The sequence below is a fragment of the Palaemon carinicauda genome, chromosome 19 (genome assembly GCF_036898095.1).
Source record: "Palaemon carinicauda isolate YSFRI2023 chromosome 19, ASM3689809v2, whole genome shotgun sequence".
NCBI classification, from domain to species: Eukaryota; Metazoa; Arthropoda; class Malacostraca; order Decapoda; family Palaemonidae; genus Palaemon; species Palaemon carinicauda.
Genome location: NC_090743.1, coordinates 51,460,223 through 51,479,962, shown reverse-complemented (window position 1 = coordinate 51,479,962; position 19,740 = coordinate 51,460,223). Strand labels below are relative to the sequence as shown.

The 19,740-nt window shown below is 40.6% G+C and overlaps 1 protein-coding gene across 1 annotated transcript in view; it reads right to left on the bottom strand.

The window, feature by feature from the left end:
* Positions 1–17,481, bottom strand: part of Klp61F (Kinesin-like protein at 61F) — a 103,107-nt gene extending 85,626 nt beyond the window's left edge. The window contains exons 1-4 of the mRNA XM_068393568.1: positions 17,253–17,481; positions 11,705–11,849; positions 10,003–10,152; positions 8,879–9,036 (exon numbers count right to left, since the gene is read on the bottom strand). Coding sequence (XP_068249669.1) covers positions 8,879–9,036; positions 10,003–10,152; positions 11,705–11,849; positions 17,253–17,323 — 524 coding nt within the window. The 5' untranslated portion in view covers positions 17,324–17,481. The remainder of the gene's footprint in view (positions 1–8,878; positions 9,037–10,002; positions 10,153–11,704; positions 11,850–17,252) is intronic.
* Positions 17,482–19,740: the final 2,259 nt, after the last annotated feature.

Below are 19,740 nucleotides of genomic sequence, written 5' to 3'. Positions count from 1 at the left end.
GGTTGTGAGAGATAGCATATGAAAATCTGGGTAAGAATAGTGTTTGAAAATATAAATACATAATTTAAATACAGACGTTTCCCAATGACTACCTAGCGGGAAGCATTTAGAACGTGTCATCATCATCAAGTACGGGGTGTTCGATGTCGAACGGCCGTGGCCCTCTGCACAAAACATCTCCATTCATTCCGGTCTTGGGCCTTCCTTTCCAACTCCACCATCGTTAGCCCGCACATCTCCTTGATATTGTCACTCAATCTAGTTTTAGGCCTTCCTCTCATTCTTGTGCCATAGACTGATCCAATTAGTAGCGTTCTTTCCAGAGTATTGTGTTTCTGGACCTGGTGTCCAATAAACATTAGTTTTCTTTCATCCAAAATGTCAAGTAATCTTTTTTCGATATTGATCTTTTGTAGAACTTCCACGTTAGTCTTTTTCTCAATCCAGCTTATCCTAAGGACTCTTCTGTAACACCATAGTTCAAAATTTTATAATCTTTTCCGATCTGTACCTTTTAAAACCCAACATTCTGAGCCGTATGATGCGATGGGGAAAACAAGTGATTTGAGAAGCCGCTTCTTTGTTTTTAGAGTGATATGTCTGTCTTAGTGCGATGGTTGCATTCTTTGCAATACCAATTCTTCTTTTGATCTCTTGGGAGTCGTCTCCATTATTGGTGAAAGTTGCTCCGAGGTAAGTAAATTCAGTGACATTATCTAGGGCAACTCCGTCTAGTAGAATTTCTCGATCAGACGGGGCTTTTTGACACTTCATGACCTTTGTTTTCTTAGCATTTAGGTACAGTCCCACTTTTTCACTCTCGGCTTTTACTTTTGATACTAAGGTTTGGAGGTCCTCCATACTTCCAGCGATTAAAACCACATCGTTGGCGTATCTGAGATTAGTGATCTTTTGTCCTCCAACAGTTATGCCTCCTTCGTAGTCTTCAAGCGCATTTCTCATTATGGTTTCTGAGTAGATGTTAAAGAGGTGGGGAGAAACAATGCATCCTTGTCTGACACCTTGTCCGATGTTAAACCAATCCATTAGGCTATAAGATGTTTGCACTGCTGCTTTCTGTTGATTGTACAGTGCTTTCAGAAGTGAGATGACATGAGGTGGAAACCCATAGCGTACATGTCGTTCCATAAGATGTCATGTGGAACTGTATCAAAGGCTTTAGTGTAGTCAATAAAACAAAGGAATACGACGATTCCTCGTTCTCTGTTTTTTTCAAGGATCATCTTGAGATTCATGATTTGGTCTCTGGGGTCTTTCCCAGGACGGAATCCTGCTTGTTCGTCAGCGATTTCTTCGTTCAGTTTGTTTGCCATTCTCTTAGCCATGATTTTCAAGTTTTGCTACTGTGACTAATGAGGGAGATTGTCCTATTATTGCTGCATTTGAGGGTGTCACCTTTCTTAGGGATGGGGACAAAGACTGAGTATAAAACCTATACTAGGCTACACAAGGGAAATGGTTCTTACCTACATACAAGTGAGGCCAGCTTGCAGAGAGACCCTTGGTATTGTTCCCCTAGAGAGGGGAAGAAAAGAGCCAATGCCCTCAACCATCTGCTACTTGTCCAACAAGGAGCCTGAGGTATTCTTAAACCACTTGCAGTGCAGCCTCCACAGGACCAATAGAAAACGTATAGAGGTTCCTGTGGGATACGTCTTGCAGGTCGTGGTCAGTGAAGGTCGTCTGATGCTTCCACACACCCGCTTGCAATACCTGCATTACAGAAAATTTACGTTTAAAGGCCAGGGACGTACTAATGCCCCTGACGTCATGAGCTCTGGGTTGCCAAGCTGGAGGAGGTTCAGAATTCAGTGCCAAGTCTATAACTTTACGAATCCATGCTGAGATGGTATTCTTGGTGACCCTCTTAACTACCTGTAATGACAAAGAGGGCTGCCAGCCGAGGACGAGTTGCTGCATTGCTTTGAAGATATCTCAAACTTCTCACTGGACAGGGTAACAGTTGATCTGTGTCATTGGTTACAGAACGGAGACTCATACTCTGAAAGGGCCAGAATCTAGGGTCCAGTACTCCAGGATTTTGAGTCTGAAAAAATAAGAAAAATAAAACTCAGGGATAAAGACGAGTGCCACCTCCCCTTGAATGTGAGATATTGTACAAGACCATAAAGTTCACATTCTCTTTGTGGAAGTTAAACCAAGTAGTAACGCCGTCTTCAAAGTGAGATTATGGTCTGTTGCATGGCGTAATGGTTTGTAGGGCGCGCCTTAAGGGACCGCAAGACACGAACCATGTTCCAAGGAGGTCTTATCTCCGACTGGGGGCAAGTGATCTCATAACTTCGTACGAGGGGAGAAAGCTCCAACGAAGAGGAAAGGTCGACTCCAAGTCTAAAGGCAAGGCTTAAATCAGAACAATAGCCCTCCACCGCTAAGACAGAGAGGAGTTTTTTCTCCAGAAGGTATAAAAGAAATTACGTTGTTGGTATAGTGGCAGCATCAAGGGGAGACACACCCCTTCCTTGACACAAACCATAGAAGACGTCGTCTTTGCCTGGTAAACCGATGCTGAAGATCTCCGTAAGAATCCGGACATCCTTATCGCAACTTAATGCGAAAAGCCTGAGAGAGGAGATGCTGGATAGTCTCCAGGCATGAAGTTTACGAGACGGAACTGCCTTGTGGAAGATGTTTACTTGTGGTTGTTTGGGTAGATCTTGTTGTGGAGGGAGTTCTCTCAGAAGATCTACTAGTAGTTGCAGAAGGTCCGGATACCATTCTGCATGGTGCCAGAGCGGAGCTACAAGCGTCACAGTAGGTTGTTGGATGCTCTGGTATTGTTGAGTACCCTTCTCATCAGAATGAACGAGGGAGGGAAAGGCATACACGATGTTGTCCCACCATTGTTGAAATGCATCTTGAGGGTCCGAACAGGCGAACAATATAGCAAGAGCCTGAAGTTCAGGGACGTCGCGAACAGGTCTAGTCGGGGAAAGTCAGGACTTAGTTGGCTATCAAAGGATTCAGATCATTCAGAGCCCACTATCTGAGTCACTGCTCAGGTTGTCTGCGAGCACATTCCTCCTGCCCGTAATGAATCAAGTTGATAGGGACACTGAATGTTCTGTCCATCTTAGCATATCTACTGCTAGATGGCATAGGAGCTGCAAAAAGGCACCGTTTTGTTTGTTTACGTAAATCACTTCCGTAGTGCTGTCGCTCATCAACAACGCGGAATAACCCGCCAGCAACTGCTGAAGAGCTAGAAAGGTTGCTCTCATCTCAAGGAGATACTTGTGCTGGTACCTTCCAGACTCGCATCCGAGGCCTGAGACTATGTGGTGCAGCAAATGGGGACTCCATCTTCTTTTGATGTGTCTGTATAGACCATCCAGAGGAGGGACGAAAAAGTCTAGCCCTGTGAAGGAGTTCTCCTCAGTCACCCACCACTGAAGATTCGTCACTTGATCCTGTCCCATAGGGACTAAAATGTCCTGTGTGCTGGTTCCATACGGACTTCAGCCGCCATTGGAAAGATTGTATCCTGAGGTGGCCATTGGAAACAAGCTAGATCAGGGATGTCAGGTGGCCTAGAAGCCACAACCACTGTCGGATTGGAAGATCTTCCTGTCTGAGGAAGGGACTTGCCATTTCCCTCAGCCTGTGTACTCGAGGGAAAGACTTTTTGGAGGTTGGCGTCTATAATCATACCCAGGTATTATTATTATTATCATTACTTGCTAAGCTACCACCCTGACTGGAAAAACAGTATGCTATGAGCCCAGGAGCCCCAACAAGGAAAATAGCCCAGCGAGGAAAGGAAACAAGGAAAAATAAAATATTTAAAGAACAGTAACAACATCAAAATAAATACTTCCTACTACAAAAACTTTGACAAAACAAAAGCAAAAGAAATTAGAAAAAATAGTGTGATCAAGTGTACCCTCAATCAAGAGAACTATAACCCAAGACAGTGGAAGACCATGGTATAGAGGCTATGGCACAACCCAAGACTAGAGAACATTAGTTTGATTTTGGAGTGTCCTCCTGGAAGAGCTGCTTACTATAGCTAAAGTCTCTTCCACCCTTATCAAGAGGAAAGTAGCCACTGAACAATTACAGCGCAGTAGTTAACCCCTTGGGTGAAGAAGAATTGTTTAATAATCTCAGTGTTGTCAGGTGTATGAGGACAGAGGAGAATCTGTAAAGAATATGCCAGACTATTCAGTGTATGTGTAGGCAAAGGGAGAGTGAATCATAACCAGAGAGAAGGATCCAATGTAATACTGTCAGGCAAGTCAAAGGACCCAATACAACTCTAGCGGTAGTATCTCAACGGGTGGCTGGTGCCCTAGCCAACCTACTACCCAATACCAATCTATGAGAGGGGAGCAGTGATGACTTCTTGAGATTCATCATCATCCTTAGATCCTGATTATACTCATGTAGTCTGTCCCGGTATTAAAGAAGGGTCATCACCGAGTCTGCTAGAATCAGCTAATTGTCGAGGTACCTCAAGAGATGAATGCAGTTCTTGTAAGCCCAAGATGACACTAGGGCGAACACCCTCATGAAGACCTGAAGTGCTGTCGATAAGTCGAAACACAGCACCTTGAACTGGTAATGCCTGTTCTCAAGTATGAATCAGAGCTATTTCCTAGAATATGGATGGATTAGGATCTGGAAGTATGCATATTGGAGGTCCAGAGTGCACATGAAGTCCTTTAGCCTTACTGCTTGGATGACAGTGTCTGCCGTCTCCATCCTGAACGGAGTTTGTAGGAAGAACTTGTTCAGGGACAAGAGATTGATGACTGGTCTCCAGACACCTTTTTCACAAGAAAGAGTACTGTTAAAGCCTGGAGACCTGCCGAGGACCTCTTGGAGAGTGCCATTCCTCAACATGGTCTGGACTTCAGCCCAGAGGGTCAGCTCCTTTACGGATCCCTTCATATAGGAGCTCGATCGAACTGGATGCAGTCAGTGGAGGGAGAGATTGAATGAACGTGATGCGATCCCCTACTCCGATCACTGCGATCATCCAGGGATCTGCCCCATGGTGCTGCCATCTCTGCCAGAGGCACTACAGGCTACCTTTCATTTTTCCTTTCTCTGAAGGGTTTGGGCCCCTTAAAGTCTCTAGCAGGAAAGGGCCACTGTGACACCCTGTTGGAGGATCCTACTGTCCTGTTTGTTGAAGGGTTTGCTGCTTGGGGCTGATTTCTGGGAGGTAGAGGGGCCCACCCGTAAGGCCTGGAAGTCACGACCCTATGGAGGAGAGAATCCTTGGTGAATTTTCTCCACCTATCAGCTGCCCTCTCTACTTCTGGGTCGAAAAGAGAAGATCCCTCAAGTGTCGAGTGTCTTAGGCGCTTTATTTCACTTGCGGTACTTTCCTGTGGAATCTCCCAATCACATTATCACTTCTCTTCAGAATTGCATTCACCCACAGGTTGACTACCTGGTGGGAAAGGAATTCTCGAGCCCAGGTACCTGACAAGAGGAGAGATTCCAAGGACCGCCTTGTAGATTCCTTCAATAAATCCTCTGATCAAACAATGTGGCCCAACAACATCAGCCAAAGCAGCCTGCCCGGTGTACTTCGCGCCCTTCTCAATGTTGAGGAGCTCAACTGCCGAAAGCCAAACTGTTAGGCTGAAAAGTCTATCTGAGACCCCTAGTAAGAGACTACTGAGGGGTCCAGGGGCAGAGCTGGAAGGGGCTTGTTAGCAATCTCATAGTACTTCTTTGTAAGACGAAAGGAAGTGGGGGGAGCTTGGACAAAGCCTGCCTGTAGAGAGCTAGAGGCACCTGCTATCTGCAAGATAACTTTCTTTCCGGTTGCCGTCAGTCCCTTTGTCCAGGGCAAGACTACACTGGTCTTAAGGGGACTCTGGGTGCCAAACAAGTTGTCCAGAACCATGTCCTTGCCTTCCGGGAGGAATGGTACCCGGATCTGACAGTTTATTTGTGCGCATGCACGCAAGGACTTACCAAAAAGTATGTTCCCATTTTCTGCGGTCTTCTTCAGAGTGGAACTTACCTTCAAACTCTCGCCCCTAGGAGCCTGGGGTGGGTCAAAATCTTCAACTGGTGTAGTCTCTTGGGAGGTTCCCGCCCCAGGGGATCCTCGAGCCTTCTCTTGTCCGATTGCTTCCCTTAGTTTTGAACGTTTGGGAATAGTCTCGAGTTCTTGGGTTCCCTTCGGGGTGGAAAGTGTTCCTCCAGGAAGGAAACTTTGGAGGGAGCCTAACGCTCCATTGGGCCGTGAGCTTCGGAAGTGGTCCTCATCTCCTGATCATCTGGAGACGGGGCAAAGTTCCGGTGAAATCACTTCCAGAGGTTCCAGTCTGAAAGGCCGAAAGCAAATTTCCCGAGGAGATTCCATGTCTCTCCTTAACCCTTTCGCCCCCAAAGGACATACCGGTACGTTCTTGCAAAACACTGTTATTTACATGTTTTTGATAACTTTATGAGAAACTTCAGGCATTTTCCTAAAGAATAAGACCAACCTGACCTCTCTATGACAAAAATTAAAGCTGTTAGAGCAATTTAAAAAAAATATATAGCAAAATGTGCTCGAAATTTAACCTTACCTTGGGGGTAAAACGGTTAACTCTGGGTGAGGCAGGACTACATGTGGTTGAGTGTAACATGGTATCTTCCACTTCTGCTTAGCTGTCATCCTACTGCCAGACCGGATAGGAAGTAGCTGGAGATGGCCAAAGTCCTGAATCAACCTAGGCTCATTCCTGCCTTCTCTAGGTCTGGATGAGGGGGACAGGTGAATCAGAGGGTTGTCAGTGAAGGGTTCACCACGGGCCTGTGGAAGTGGAAGAGAAGGATACTGACCCCTCTAGCGGGATCATGGGGGTAGCCGAATGGATCCGACGTTGTTGCGGATTAGACGAGGCTGGGAGACCCGGGTTGCCGAGACGGCTGCATGGCAGACACCAAGTTGTTGTACCATGAAGGAAACTCGCCTACAAACGTTAGGTCTGGGGTGTCCTTAGCAGACCTGACGGTGGGGAACGCTTATCAGGGCGATGTCTCGGAACCTACAAAGGAGGCTAGGTTAAACGTTAAGGCATCAGCAGATCCTCCTTTCCGAGACGATCGGAACACCCGCAAACTTATTGCGCAGCTCTCTAAACACTTCTGGGAAGGGAACAGGTCGACTGCTGGTGGATGCAGTTGCAGAGGCTCTTCCTGGGGGCTTGGGGCTCATAACCATTTGTGAAAACGGGGCTGTAACGTGTGAAATTGGCCAATTTACGTGTAAAAGGGCGCAATTCATGAGCGGATGGAAGTGTTTCACAAGTGATCGACGGCGAGTGAGGAGGAGGGAACATTGGGGACCCCTGTTGTGCTGGAAAGTTGTGGTCGCTCGCTAGAGGACTGCGAGGAGGCGAAGGAAGCCTCTAAAGGAGTGAAGCGTGTTGCGTTAGAGAGCATCGCGTGGGCGAACGCTGGGAAAGGAGATTCCAAGCTGCAAATGGAGCAGATAGTCATCTGGGAGAATGATCATGGTGAGAAGATCGCAAGGTCTCTTTCAGAGAGTGATGCATCGATCGTGAGTGCGAGCAGCAACCTCTGGAAGAGTGTCAAGAATGACTGTACTCATCGAACTCGTGAGGTTGAGCATCTCTCTCATGAACGACAGCATCTCACTCGTGAATGAGAAAGTCTTGCTCGTGAATAGGAACGTCTCACTCCTGAATGGGAGCGTCTTGCTCGTGAAAGGGAGCGTCTTGCTAGTGAATGAGAGCGTCTTGCTCGTGAAAGGGAGCGTCTAGTTAGTGAATGAGAGCGCCGGGCTTGTGAAGAGGAGCGTTGGGCTTGTGAAGAGGAGCATCGAGCTTGTGAGGATGATTGTCAATCTCACAATGCTCATAAAAGCATCAGGAGCGACGTTTTGAGGATGATCGTTGGGAAGGGCGAGAAGATGACCGGTCTCGTCCCGGTAAGCAGTGAACAGATGGAGTGTGTCAGTCACAAGGGCTAGAACGTTGCCTATGGGGCGAGAAAGAAGTTTGAGGACCGTTAAGGGACGACGAGATCCGAAGATGGCGAGAGAACACACTCATCATTGTCACAAAGCCGTCAGATGGGCGAGCGGGAGCGATGACTGTGAGACAGCGTGGAAAGGCCAGGAGATGGCGAGAATTGGGCTTCGCAAAGAGCTAATGCATCAGCAGTAAAGGCAACCGTGGGGGCAAGTGAAGAATTTCTCTGTGTGGCTCAATGCTGAAATACAGTAAAGCTTGTTTTGGAAGTGGATTCAGTGACTCCTAGGGATGGCCACGCCTACAAGCACATCTAAAAGACAGAATGGTTCCCCGGCAGCAGGAGGCAAAGGCGTTCCTCTAAGGGAAGCAAAAACATCCGCGGTACACCGAGGTTGCATGGAGTAAACTGGTCTACACTCCTACTTGATTGCCCCTGGAGGATGACAGGCGAGGCACAGAGAATGAGGGTCGGTTTCAACCGACGACATGAAAGTGCCGCAGAAGCACCCCTCAAGATCAGGGCAGGTACGCATGGCAGTGTCAAGAGAATAGTCACACCTGAAAAAGATAAAGAATTCAGCATAAAGCAATAGTCTTATGGCCAAGCCTTATGGAGGAGAGAACAGACACATCTGAACTCTTCCAGAAAAAGTGATGTAGTTCACTGATGCGTGAGTAGATGTAGGTGGCTGTGTACTACCAAGCCACCCCCTACCCTCCCCACTAATAGTGGTCGGGTAAGGTTGCCACCTCGCATTAGTCTTAATGGCTTACCTTCCAGCTTTGCCAAAAGATAATCCGCATACATAGCGTAAGGGTTGTTAGTGCAGGAACAAACAAATTTTCAGAGGTTCTCCAGTTGAGACATTAACGCCAAGCTTACTTACCTCAATTTAGACAAATCGTCTTGTGGAGATAGCAAATCAAAGAGTTCTTCATTATAAAGCTCAAGAAATGACACCCTCATAGTAAACTCCAATTTCTGCAAACGCAGTTCATCGAACAAGTGATTGACACAACGGGGGATGATTCCTGCCAATGGATCCTGAGGAAATGAAGGTCTGGATCAATACAAAATGTCATAAATAATAAAATGATAGGTTTACTATATACTGTATCTTAAATTGGCATTGAAAGAACAGGAAACACTGTACAGTATACAAAATCATAACACTACTTGACATTAATATAAGCATAACAAGAACTTAAATCGAGATACAGTACTTCACACACACAAAAATACCATTCAGCTTACAAGTTATAGCTAGCACCAAAATAATATCCCAGAAAAAAAAAAAAAATTCAGAAATTTAAAAAAATTTCAGAAATTTAAAAAAATTTCAGAAATTTAAAAAAATTTCAGAAATTTAAAAAAATTTCAGAAATTTAAAAAAATTTCAGAAATTTAAAAAAATTTCCATTAAGACAAAACTTATCTATTTACGCATACTTTTCATGGAGTGGTAGGTGATGAGAAAATACCAATCAAGCTATTAGTCAAGATCTATAGCACAGTAATAAAACTATTGTTAATGTATGGATCAGCAAAGTGGGCTCTAAAACAAAAAGAGGAAGCGAAGTTTGAGAGAACAGAGATGAGAATACCAAGGTGGATTATGGGAATATCACTGCTTAATAGATTGGAAAATTATAAAATAAGAAGAATGGCAGGTGAAGCAAAGATTACAGTGGTGATAAGTGTCACAACTAAGATGGTGTGGGCATTAGTTGAGGATAGATGGTGGGAGGGAGTGAGAAGGACTTCGGAGGAACCTGTTAGGGGGAGAAGATCAAGAGGGAAACAGAGAATTAGATGGTGAGATAAGGTGAAAAATTATATGAAGAGAATAATTTTAGTAGAAGAGCATGCCTTTCATGTAAAGCATTGGGGAGGGCGCATCAGCCAACTGACCCCTTAATGTAGGGATTACGGTGAGAAAGAAGATTATAATCATATTCTCCTTTGTTAATGAATGCATCTAGAATGTGAGCAAAATCGAGATTTCAATACCTCATCCCACGAAGTATTATCAGGTGTTCTTTCACCTTCCATTGTGAAAGTCTTGCCTGTTCCTGTCTGTCCATACGCAAATATTGTGCAGTTAAAGCCATTGAGCACCTCTTCGACTGAAGTCTTCGCAACTGCTTTGTATACATCTATCTGTAAAAAGGAATCAAATAGATAATCTGAGTAAACAAACCACTTCCCACATTTCAATTCTGCTTATGTCAACTCATCTTTCGAATGAAGCAGTGACCATCCTTCCCACTGGCTATTTCAAACCAAATAACACTAATCAAAAATAGTCAGAACACAACAAATGAGGGCTAAAAATATTAAGCAATTTGCGTAGATAAAGAACAAAAACGAGTTCCTACAGGATGTTTGGTATACTGTGTGTCTAATGTTCAAGACAGGAATTTAAAAAAATCTGGTTATATTACATCTACCTTCACCTTCTTGAATAAATGTTAAAATTGGGCGGCTATTCAAATATAAAAACTTTTATCTCTTCCCTCCCAAAAGGGTTTAATGTCAAATGCAATATCCTACACAAAAGACAACAAATTTCTAAACACAAAACTTAACAAATGATGTTGTAGAAGTGGGGACTAAATGAGTATACAGTATAAGCTAATACTCTGCATAAACTTTTGCACAAACAGCTAAGTGAACTCATTCCCAAAGATATTCAAGCAGGCACAAAATTACACCCATGAACCTTCTACATGTTCTAGCCACAGTTGTTAGTTATACTTTCACCAGAATCTCCTATATTATGAAAGATGTAATGCCATCTCCTACATATAATCATCTCCCTTCTTTTCATGAGTATCACTTCCTTTAAAATTAAGACATTTATAATCTTTCCCTTTTTATTAAAGCCTATGCTACATAGACATATGACTACAATATGCATGCCAATGTACTTGCAATGAAGTGAAAAAAAATTTAATTACTTCAGATCTTAGATTTTTAAATATTTGTAAATTTGAAATAAAATATCAGTACCACATTAAAAAAATTCTCTAATACAGTACAGTATATCAAAATTCTGAGTTTGCATGTTATTAATAAATAAAGTAATACACACAACACTGATGAAATTAAATTATCCAAAATTTTCACCAAGGAAAACTTTTTCAACAGTTCACCGAGCTCAGTTTGCATAACATCAAACTTAAATAAAAACTTCCACGCTAAATGACAAGATGAAGGTTGCAAGTACTGTACAGTACTTGACATTTCTGTTTACAGTTACAGTATTGTTTACCTAAAGAAACCTTGACACTTTTAAGATTTTTGTCTCTGCAAATTTTCGCAATGTAGCGTCATACATTTATGAGATAAGCAATGTGAAGCAGTGTCTACGCCCTGTTCGTGCACTGCATATGAACTGTCTAAGCAACGTGCTTCCAAAAACTGGCCACAATGGTACATACTGAGATGCAATGGCACTACTTATATGCATCAGTAAAGTATTGATTGACATGCATTGACACTCGCCTTTGGCAGCATTCGCGCCGAGCTCGTACAGTGCTCATACAGGTGGTAAGCACATGGCACATTCATGTATGCCAAATTTTTTTAACATTTCAAAATTTTCTCAGTGCCCCTGCACTGCACTAAAAATTTAATAACAAACAAGAAGCATTGTGGATATGAAAATTGTACATGTGTAAAGTTCTAAAAAGAAAAAATAATACTATACCTGTTTAGAGTCAGGCCCAAACACTCTATCAAAGGAAAAAGTCTTGGTATACTTGTCCAGTGGTCGCTCTTTGACAGTGATTTCCCGGCTGGTGCAGTCAACACAAGTATGAGCCTTGCTGTTCTTCTCTATCGAATTTAAAGGTCTGCAATACAAAAAACCAATGACAAAGTTACAGAAATTATAGTAGGCACCATTATTATTCTAGCCTTCCAAGCTGACAGAGATGATCCCAGCCTTTGTTTGAACTTGATTTACTAAGCTTTTAAAGATTATCTCTTACTTTTAATGCAGAAGGCTTATTTCCATGGGAAATCTTAACAAGCGCAGATATGTAGGTTACTTTCATAACTGCATTCTCTTACAAGCAACAGTCTGTTACTTGCAGTAGGTATAGTTTTTCATAAGAAATCCCCACATTTTACTATTGTATATAGCAATTGCTTTAATCCCCCTCTATACAGTACGTAGTTTGGAAAATGCTCATATCTGAGGGAAGGATACAAATTTCAAAATGAAATATGCATTGCAAGGAATCTCTTGAATTCACTTAGGAGGAAGCAAATAAATCATGCACTACAAAAAAAAAAACCAATCATATTTTGTTTACTGCACATTAGTTGTCAGACTGAAGGGTAAACATCGAAATAAATTATCTGAATGCTAGACTAAACTGTTTTTTCAAATTAATGGAATTACTTTCTAAATGTTGAAAATCAAGTAAATTCTTTTGATACAGTACAAACATTTCCCCCTTTACGATCTACATACTGTACTTTCGTTATCTGAATTCCTATGCCTCTTTCTAAAGGAACTTAATTTGCAGTCATAAAATTAGAATCAAAGGGTAAACATTCCAATAAATTCATGAAGTTACACTTTACTCTTAATGTGAGTAATAAAATGCTTTGTGTTTATTATCAAAGCATTCTGTGAAAAAAAAAAGCATAAATAGGCATCAAAGATTAGCTTTTCCTTTTCAATTATTATTTCTTTTACATTACTGTACTTGTAAACAGCATACAATAATTGGGCTGTGGTAGGCTTGGCCAAGGCGCCAGCCACCTGTTGAGATACTAACACTAAGAGTTATTGGCTTCTTAGACTGGCCAAACAGTACATTGGATCACTCTCTCTGGTTACGGCTCATTTCTCCTTTGACTAAACATCCACAGAATAGTCTGGCCTATTCTTTACAAATCCTCCCATTTCCTCATAGACTTGACAACACTGAAATTACCAAACAATTCTTCCCGCGAGGTTAATTACTGCACTGCAATTGTTCAGTGACTACTTCCCTCTTGGTAAGGGTAGAAGAGATTCTTCAGCTATGCTAAGCAGCTCTTCTAGGAGGAGGTCACTCCAAATCTAACCTTTGCTCTCTAGTCTTGGGTAGTGCCAGAACCTCTGTACCATGGTCTTCAACTGTCTTGGGTTAGAGTTCTCTTGCTTGAGGGTACACTCGGGCACACTATTCTATCCCATTTCTCTTCTTGTTATTTTGAAGTTTTAATAGCTTATATATGTAAGATTTACTTAAAAAAAATTATTTTTCTTAAACTTCCTTTGTAGTTTATTTCCTTTTCTCACTGGGCTATTTTCCCTCTTGGAGACCTTGGGCTTATAGCATCTTGCTTTTCCAACTAGGTTTGTAGCTTAGCAAGTAATAATAATAATAAATAACTTCCTTATGCAATACTACTTAATTAAATCAAAAGCAAAACAAGAATAAAAATATTGTATAAACTAAGAAACTTATCCAACAATACAATAAGCCCCAACATGTGAGGATCCCCTACTGATAAGGGAACATTGTGAATAGACTTCAATAAATCTATTATAACATATGTAAGATTCAAAGGGTCACATTAAAAGGACAGAGTACAGTAAATCTTTAAGATATTGCCTTTATCAACCATTCTGGTCTCACTGTAACCCGGTTTCTTTAATACAGACTTTTCACTTTTGGTGAAAGCGTCAAGCATATGCTTTTCCTTTCTGTTTCAGTTTTAATACAAGAGGGGATAACTTGTCCGGTAGATCCCTGCATACTTCTTTGAAATGCAGAAGGGTCATTAACTTATCACTTATGATGAAGATTTCTACAATTCTGCAAAATATGTCAACTAAGCAATAAGATCAGCTTATCCAAAATATGCAAAATAAATATGGTGCTCTCAACTTTAGTATTTTTTAAAAGTTAGATTTTTTTAGCTCCCTTCAAGCACTTTGAAAAGGCATATAAAAAATGAACACACTAGCAGAAGATGAAATGAAAAGTGTCAGCTATCCTTCAATAGCATATAAAGGGTAAACTGCAATGCAGTTTAGGTTGGGTACAAACTTCAAGTTGACTAGCAGCAACATGCAGACAAGGAGAAACTGAGGGCTCAAACTGACATCTCATAGTTTCTTACAAAAATGTTCACAATATAGGAGGTATCCAAAATATTTAAAGTAATTGCTGCACGTCTTGTCGCCAACGGACTGGTTACGAATGGTTGACAAGTTAATTGAGCCAAGATACACCTCAACTGTGGGTTATTTAGAGCTTTCAAATATGCAGCCCCAAGATGTCAGGCTGGGAGGAATGTAGAGAGGAGAGGTCCCCTTTTATATATTTTTTTTTTTTTTTACATTTGTTGATGTCGGCTACCCCCCAAAATTGGAGGAAGTGCCTTGGTATATGGATGGGAAGAATTTATAACAAACTCCCAAAATGACTGATGAAGTGAAGGCTTTCAAGAAGTTGAAGAATTTTCTTGTCAAAGTACTACAATAGAATATATTTGACAATTAACAAGGACTAAATAACATAATTCTTCAAAAACTTAAGATATAAATGACCAACAAATTTTGTAAGTCCTGCAGAGTACTGAGCTTTTCCATGTTTGGTAGGACCAGAAAAATATCCCTCACTGTTAAGTTACTGGGTAGAAGTATGTACTATTAAAATTAATGTGTTGTCCAAAATTAGATTAAGAATATGCATTGAGGCCCAGCTAAAGAATTTACATGTACTTTGATAACAGAATTCAACTTGATCTTGACATCAAAAATCAACCAAATAATATGACTCAAATTTAGAACTATGATAAGACCCCAATTTCTTAGGGGTACCTTTTAATTTCATACAAATATGAAATAGCATTAGTGGTCTTAAATGGAATAAATTGAATGAAAAAACTACAATCTGACAGAAAAGTCTGGAAGGCCCAAATACCGATATTTGATTATCACAATTACAGCAATGGCTTATATCCATTTACGGCATGCTACTATCCAAATAATAAATTCAATTCTTTTCAATTTAGATTTTAGTATCTAATTGTCATAGGTGGCTTATGATGTACCAGAGAATGCAGGGGTATAACCAGGCATAAAACACTTGCAGAAAGTATTTATTTGAAATAATTTAGGCTAAAAAGTACAAAATAACCCTATCTATCTGATTAAACTATTTAGGAAATCAACATTTTCACTAATTTCCATATATATTTCTAAGTGCCACTACAATGTTGACATTTTGAACAGCCTTAAGCACATTTTGACATGTTACCTTCATGCTTACAGTAAGTTGACCATAATTTTACATAAAGGCTAAAATGTATTTGATACATATGCCACTTTGGTAGATAAAAATGGGGTAAGGAAATCAAGCAATGTGGCACAGGGCTGGGGGGGGGTGGCCTGGCCATTTGGTGCAAGCTAGAACTACAGTAGAAGGGAGGGAACCTTCATAGCACTATTAAGTAAACATTAAGAGGTTGCACAGAAAATTGGAATGAAAGAATCAAGAAAATAAATGGTAATATTATAGTAGAGTCCCACCCAGCACCATTACCACTTGCCAGTGCATAGGAGCTTTATGTTTTTATTTTTCACGAGCGAAGCGAGCACATGGCAGAGCAAAAACCATTACATTTTGCTAATATTTCAATAGTCTACGGTGTTTGCTCCGCCATGCGCTTGCAAAAAAAGAAAAACATCATGCTCCTATGTACTGGCAAGCGATAATGGCGCTGCATGGAACTCTACTTATTATTATTATTATTATTATTACTTGCTAAGCTACAACCCTAGTTGGAAAAGCAGAATGCTATAAGCCCAGGGGCCCCAACAGGGAAAATAGCCCAGTGAGGAAAGGAAAGAAGGAAAATAAAATATTTTAAGAAGAGTAACAACATTAAAACAAATATTTCCTATATAAACTATAAAAACTTTAACAAAACAAGAAGAGAAATCAGATAGAATAGTGTGCCCGAGTGTACCCTCAAGCAAGAGAACTCTAACCCAAGACAGTGGAAGACCATGGTACAGAGGCTATGGCACTATCCAAGACGAGAGAAAATGGTTTGATTTTGGAGTGTCCTTCTCCTAGAAGAGCTGCTTACCAAAGCTAAAGAGTCTCTTCTACCCTTACCAAGAGGAAAGTAGCCACTGAACAAATACACTGCAGTAGTTAACCCCTTGAGCGAAGAATAATTGTTTGGTAATCTCAGTGTTGTCAGGTGCATGAGGACAGAGGAGAATCTGTAAAGAATAGGCCAGACTATTCAACGTATGTGTAGGCAAAGAGAAAGAACCGTAACCAGAGAGAAGGATCCAATGTAGTACTGTCTGGCCAGTCAAAGGACCCCATAACTCTCTGGCGGTAGTATTTCAACGGGCGGCGGGTGCCCTGGCCAACCTACTACCTGATACTGTAATATTACTAAAAAATAAAGTATAAGTTTAAAAAAGTTGTTGACACCAGCAGCCGAAAGGGTGTAATAGACCCCCCACGTATGCGTACTATGGTATGCCCCTAGCTTAACTATCCTCTGAAGGACTTAACGCGCTTCACGCTCACAGAGCAATATTGGGAGCCTTTGTATATCAGTGGGCAGTTCCTCCCGTGGGGATTGAAAATATACAACTAACCTAAACTTTCCCCCCTTACCTACAAGTCATGTCTTTACCTACTAACCTAATGGGGGGCTAACGCCCCTTTGCAACCCCCCTCACACTGCCGTATTCTAAGTTAACCATAATCAGACATACTCCCAATATTGCCCGTAACGGTATAGGCTACCTAAAGTATGCAATTGTAGACTATCATGGTCTGCTTAAACCTCTGTATACATTCCTATAGAATTGTCTTAGCTAACTGAATTTCACTAGTTAAACTGACAAAAAAACACAATAAATTAATGGTAAGCTAATGATAACATCTAATATAAGATAACTGATATGCTACCCTATGGGAATCTACCATATATATATATATATATATATATATATATATATATATATATATATATATATATATATATATATATCTACTGAGCCCTAAGGTAGCCCAACAGTAGACACCTACTGAGCCCTAAAACAACGGTAAACCTATTTAACAAACACGCTGCACTGTATCTAATATCTATAAGGCTATGGAGGATAAGCGAACTTCCAAAACTGGTAATATTGTTCAATTGTGTTTCCGTGAGACTTTAAAACGACCACTATTACATTTTCAATAAATGACAAAGCGAGGCTAAGATTCAACACTGACCTGCATCTCACAAAAACTTTGATATTTTGGCCTTTTCTTCCATTCTTTCGCACCGTAGTTGGACTGGCCATTATGCTCAAGGAACTGCTGACTTTTCCAATAAACCGGCGATTTCAAAAATTAGGATTACACGGCAAAATATAATGGTATCAAGACTGAGAACGTTCACGGTCTACAAGCTATTCTCCGTTTAAATCTTCACTGGCATTTAACACCAACCAATCACAGGCGCCGAAGTCGAATTATCCCTTCTCTCATTGGCCAACACAAAAAGAACGGATTACGAGCCTAAAAGTTTTATGTTTGTATACATAATCTTGTATGTATTATAAAGCTATAATAGAATGATAATGTTAATATTGTGAATAAATAAAAAGAAATTATCTATTAGCTTATTAAAGTCATGAAAAATACAAAAAAAATATATATTAGAAATTCGTCGCCGCTGTGCGTGAATTAGTAATACGTCAGTGACTGTCACCATAGATACCCAGTCGGCTGTCCCTATGACTGCCACTGTCAAATCATGGGTGTGTGTTCTGTCAATCTCGATGCAAGAATGAAAATTAATAAATACAAGGTGTAATAACTGATAAAGAGAATATTGACGATTTTTTTTTTTTTTTGCATAATCATGATTCAATCATTACATTTCACTCTCTAATAACGGAAACCAGAATAACTCGCCCTGGAATACCAGTTTTTTTTCTAGATTCAAATATATGGCATAGTGGTAATGTATTTATAAATGGGATGGAGATAGCTTTCCCATATCCCTGTCAACGTATATGAAATTATTTACCGAAAACCATCTTGTGTCCCATGATACAGTAGTTACATCTCTAGGCACTAATAAATATTGTTATTTCCATACCAAGGATAGAATATTATAAGTGAATAAAGGGGCGTGGGAGCGGTTTTTTGGGGGGGTTGAGGGCTAAAGTCAGAAATCACTGATGTCTGGCTGACAAACAAGGTGATAAACGTTGCACGTGAGCTCCTGTGTTAATTGATGTAAGTGAAGAAAATTAAGGACTTAAAGGTGTTATGGGCTCAAAATCGAAAATGGATAATAAGGACAAGACTAGAACGAAGCCGAAAGTGAAGATGGTGAGGAACGAGGATGTAGAAACCTCATCAGACGAAGAAATGGAAAGGGAACCGGCTGACTGTGCCATGTGCGACAGAGATGTAACAAAGAAACAATATGGAATCGCCTGTGACTACTGTGAGTCTTGGTTCCACAATGGTTGTGTAAAAATTGGCAGGGAAGATTACAAAGTGCTGCAGAATAACAAAAGTCTCTCTTGGTTTTGTAGAGAATGTAGGGGATCATATAGGAATATGAAGGTTGAGTACAAAAAGATGAAGGAGATTAATGATAGGCTAATGGATAGGCTGCAGATACTGGAACACGCAATAATAGAAATAAAGGACTCGATAGGTTCGGCACAGGTAGGACGAGTTAATATGCCAATAGAAGCCATCAGGGAAGAAGTTAGAGAAGAGGTTAAAGAGATAATGGAAAAGGAAAAGAGGAAAAATAATCTGGTAATATATAATGTTGAGGAATGCATAGAAGGAAGTACAGAGGAAAAACAAAAGGATAAGGATACGTGTGAGCGACTGTTCAAAGATAATATAGGGGTAACTGGAGTTGAAGTAGTGGAAACAGTGGTGGTTAGGTAGGTTGGAAATAGGTAATAGACCAGCTGATAGCCAAGAGGTTAGAAACCAAAGAAATAAACCTAGGCCATTACTAGTAAAAATGAAAAGTGAAAGAGAGAAGTGGACAATTATAGGAAAGGCTAAGAACCTTAGAAATTGTCCAGAAACAAGAGAAAGTAGAATCTTTATAGCGCCAGATCTAACGATGAGAGAGAGAGAGAGCAAGATAGGCGCTTAAGGGAAGAATTACAAACAAAGAGACAAAATGGTGAAGATGGATGGTTCATAAAGAAGGGAAAATTGCACAGAAGGGAAAATTTTCGTCGGAACGAGGAAGACACACAAGAACTTTAAGGAAAGAAGAGGAATATAAACACAAAATTAAAGAAAACTTTAAGATTTACTTGTTGAACATACAATGCTTAACAAAACAAAAACTGATGGAAGTTGAGAAGGAATTAAATAGTAGAAATGAACTTTTTTGCTTGACAGAAACACACCAAAAGTTAGATAGATTAAATTTAAGTAAGGGTGTTAAAAAAGTAGAAAATATGAGGAATATGGATGATAAAAAAGGAGGAGGTTTGATGATACTTTATAGAAATAGTGACAGTCTAGAATTTGAAAAGATAGAAACTAAAAGTAAAGACCTGTTGCATGTTAAGTGTAATGCTTATAAGCATACATTTAGATTATTGTTGGTTTATTTTTCAGCAGGGAATACTGAAGAAGACAAAAGTAGGGATAAGATAATAAAACAGGAATGTGAAAGAATTATTATGAATCTAAATGAAGAAGAGGCATTGATGATATTAGGGGA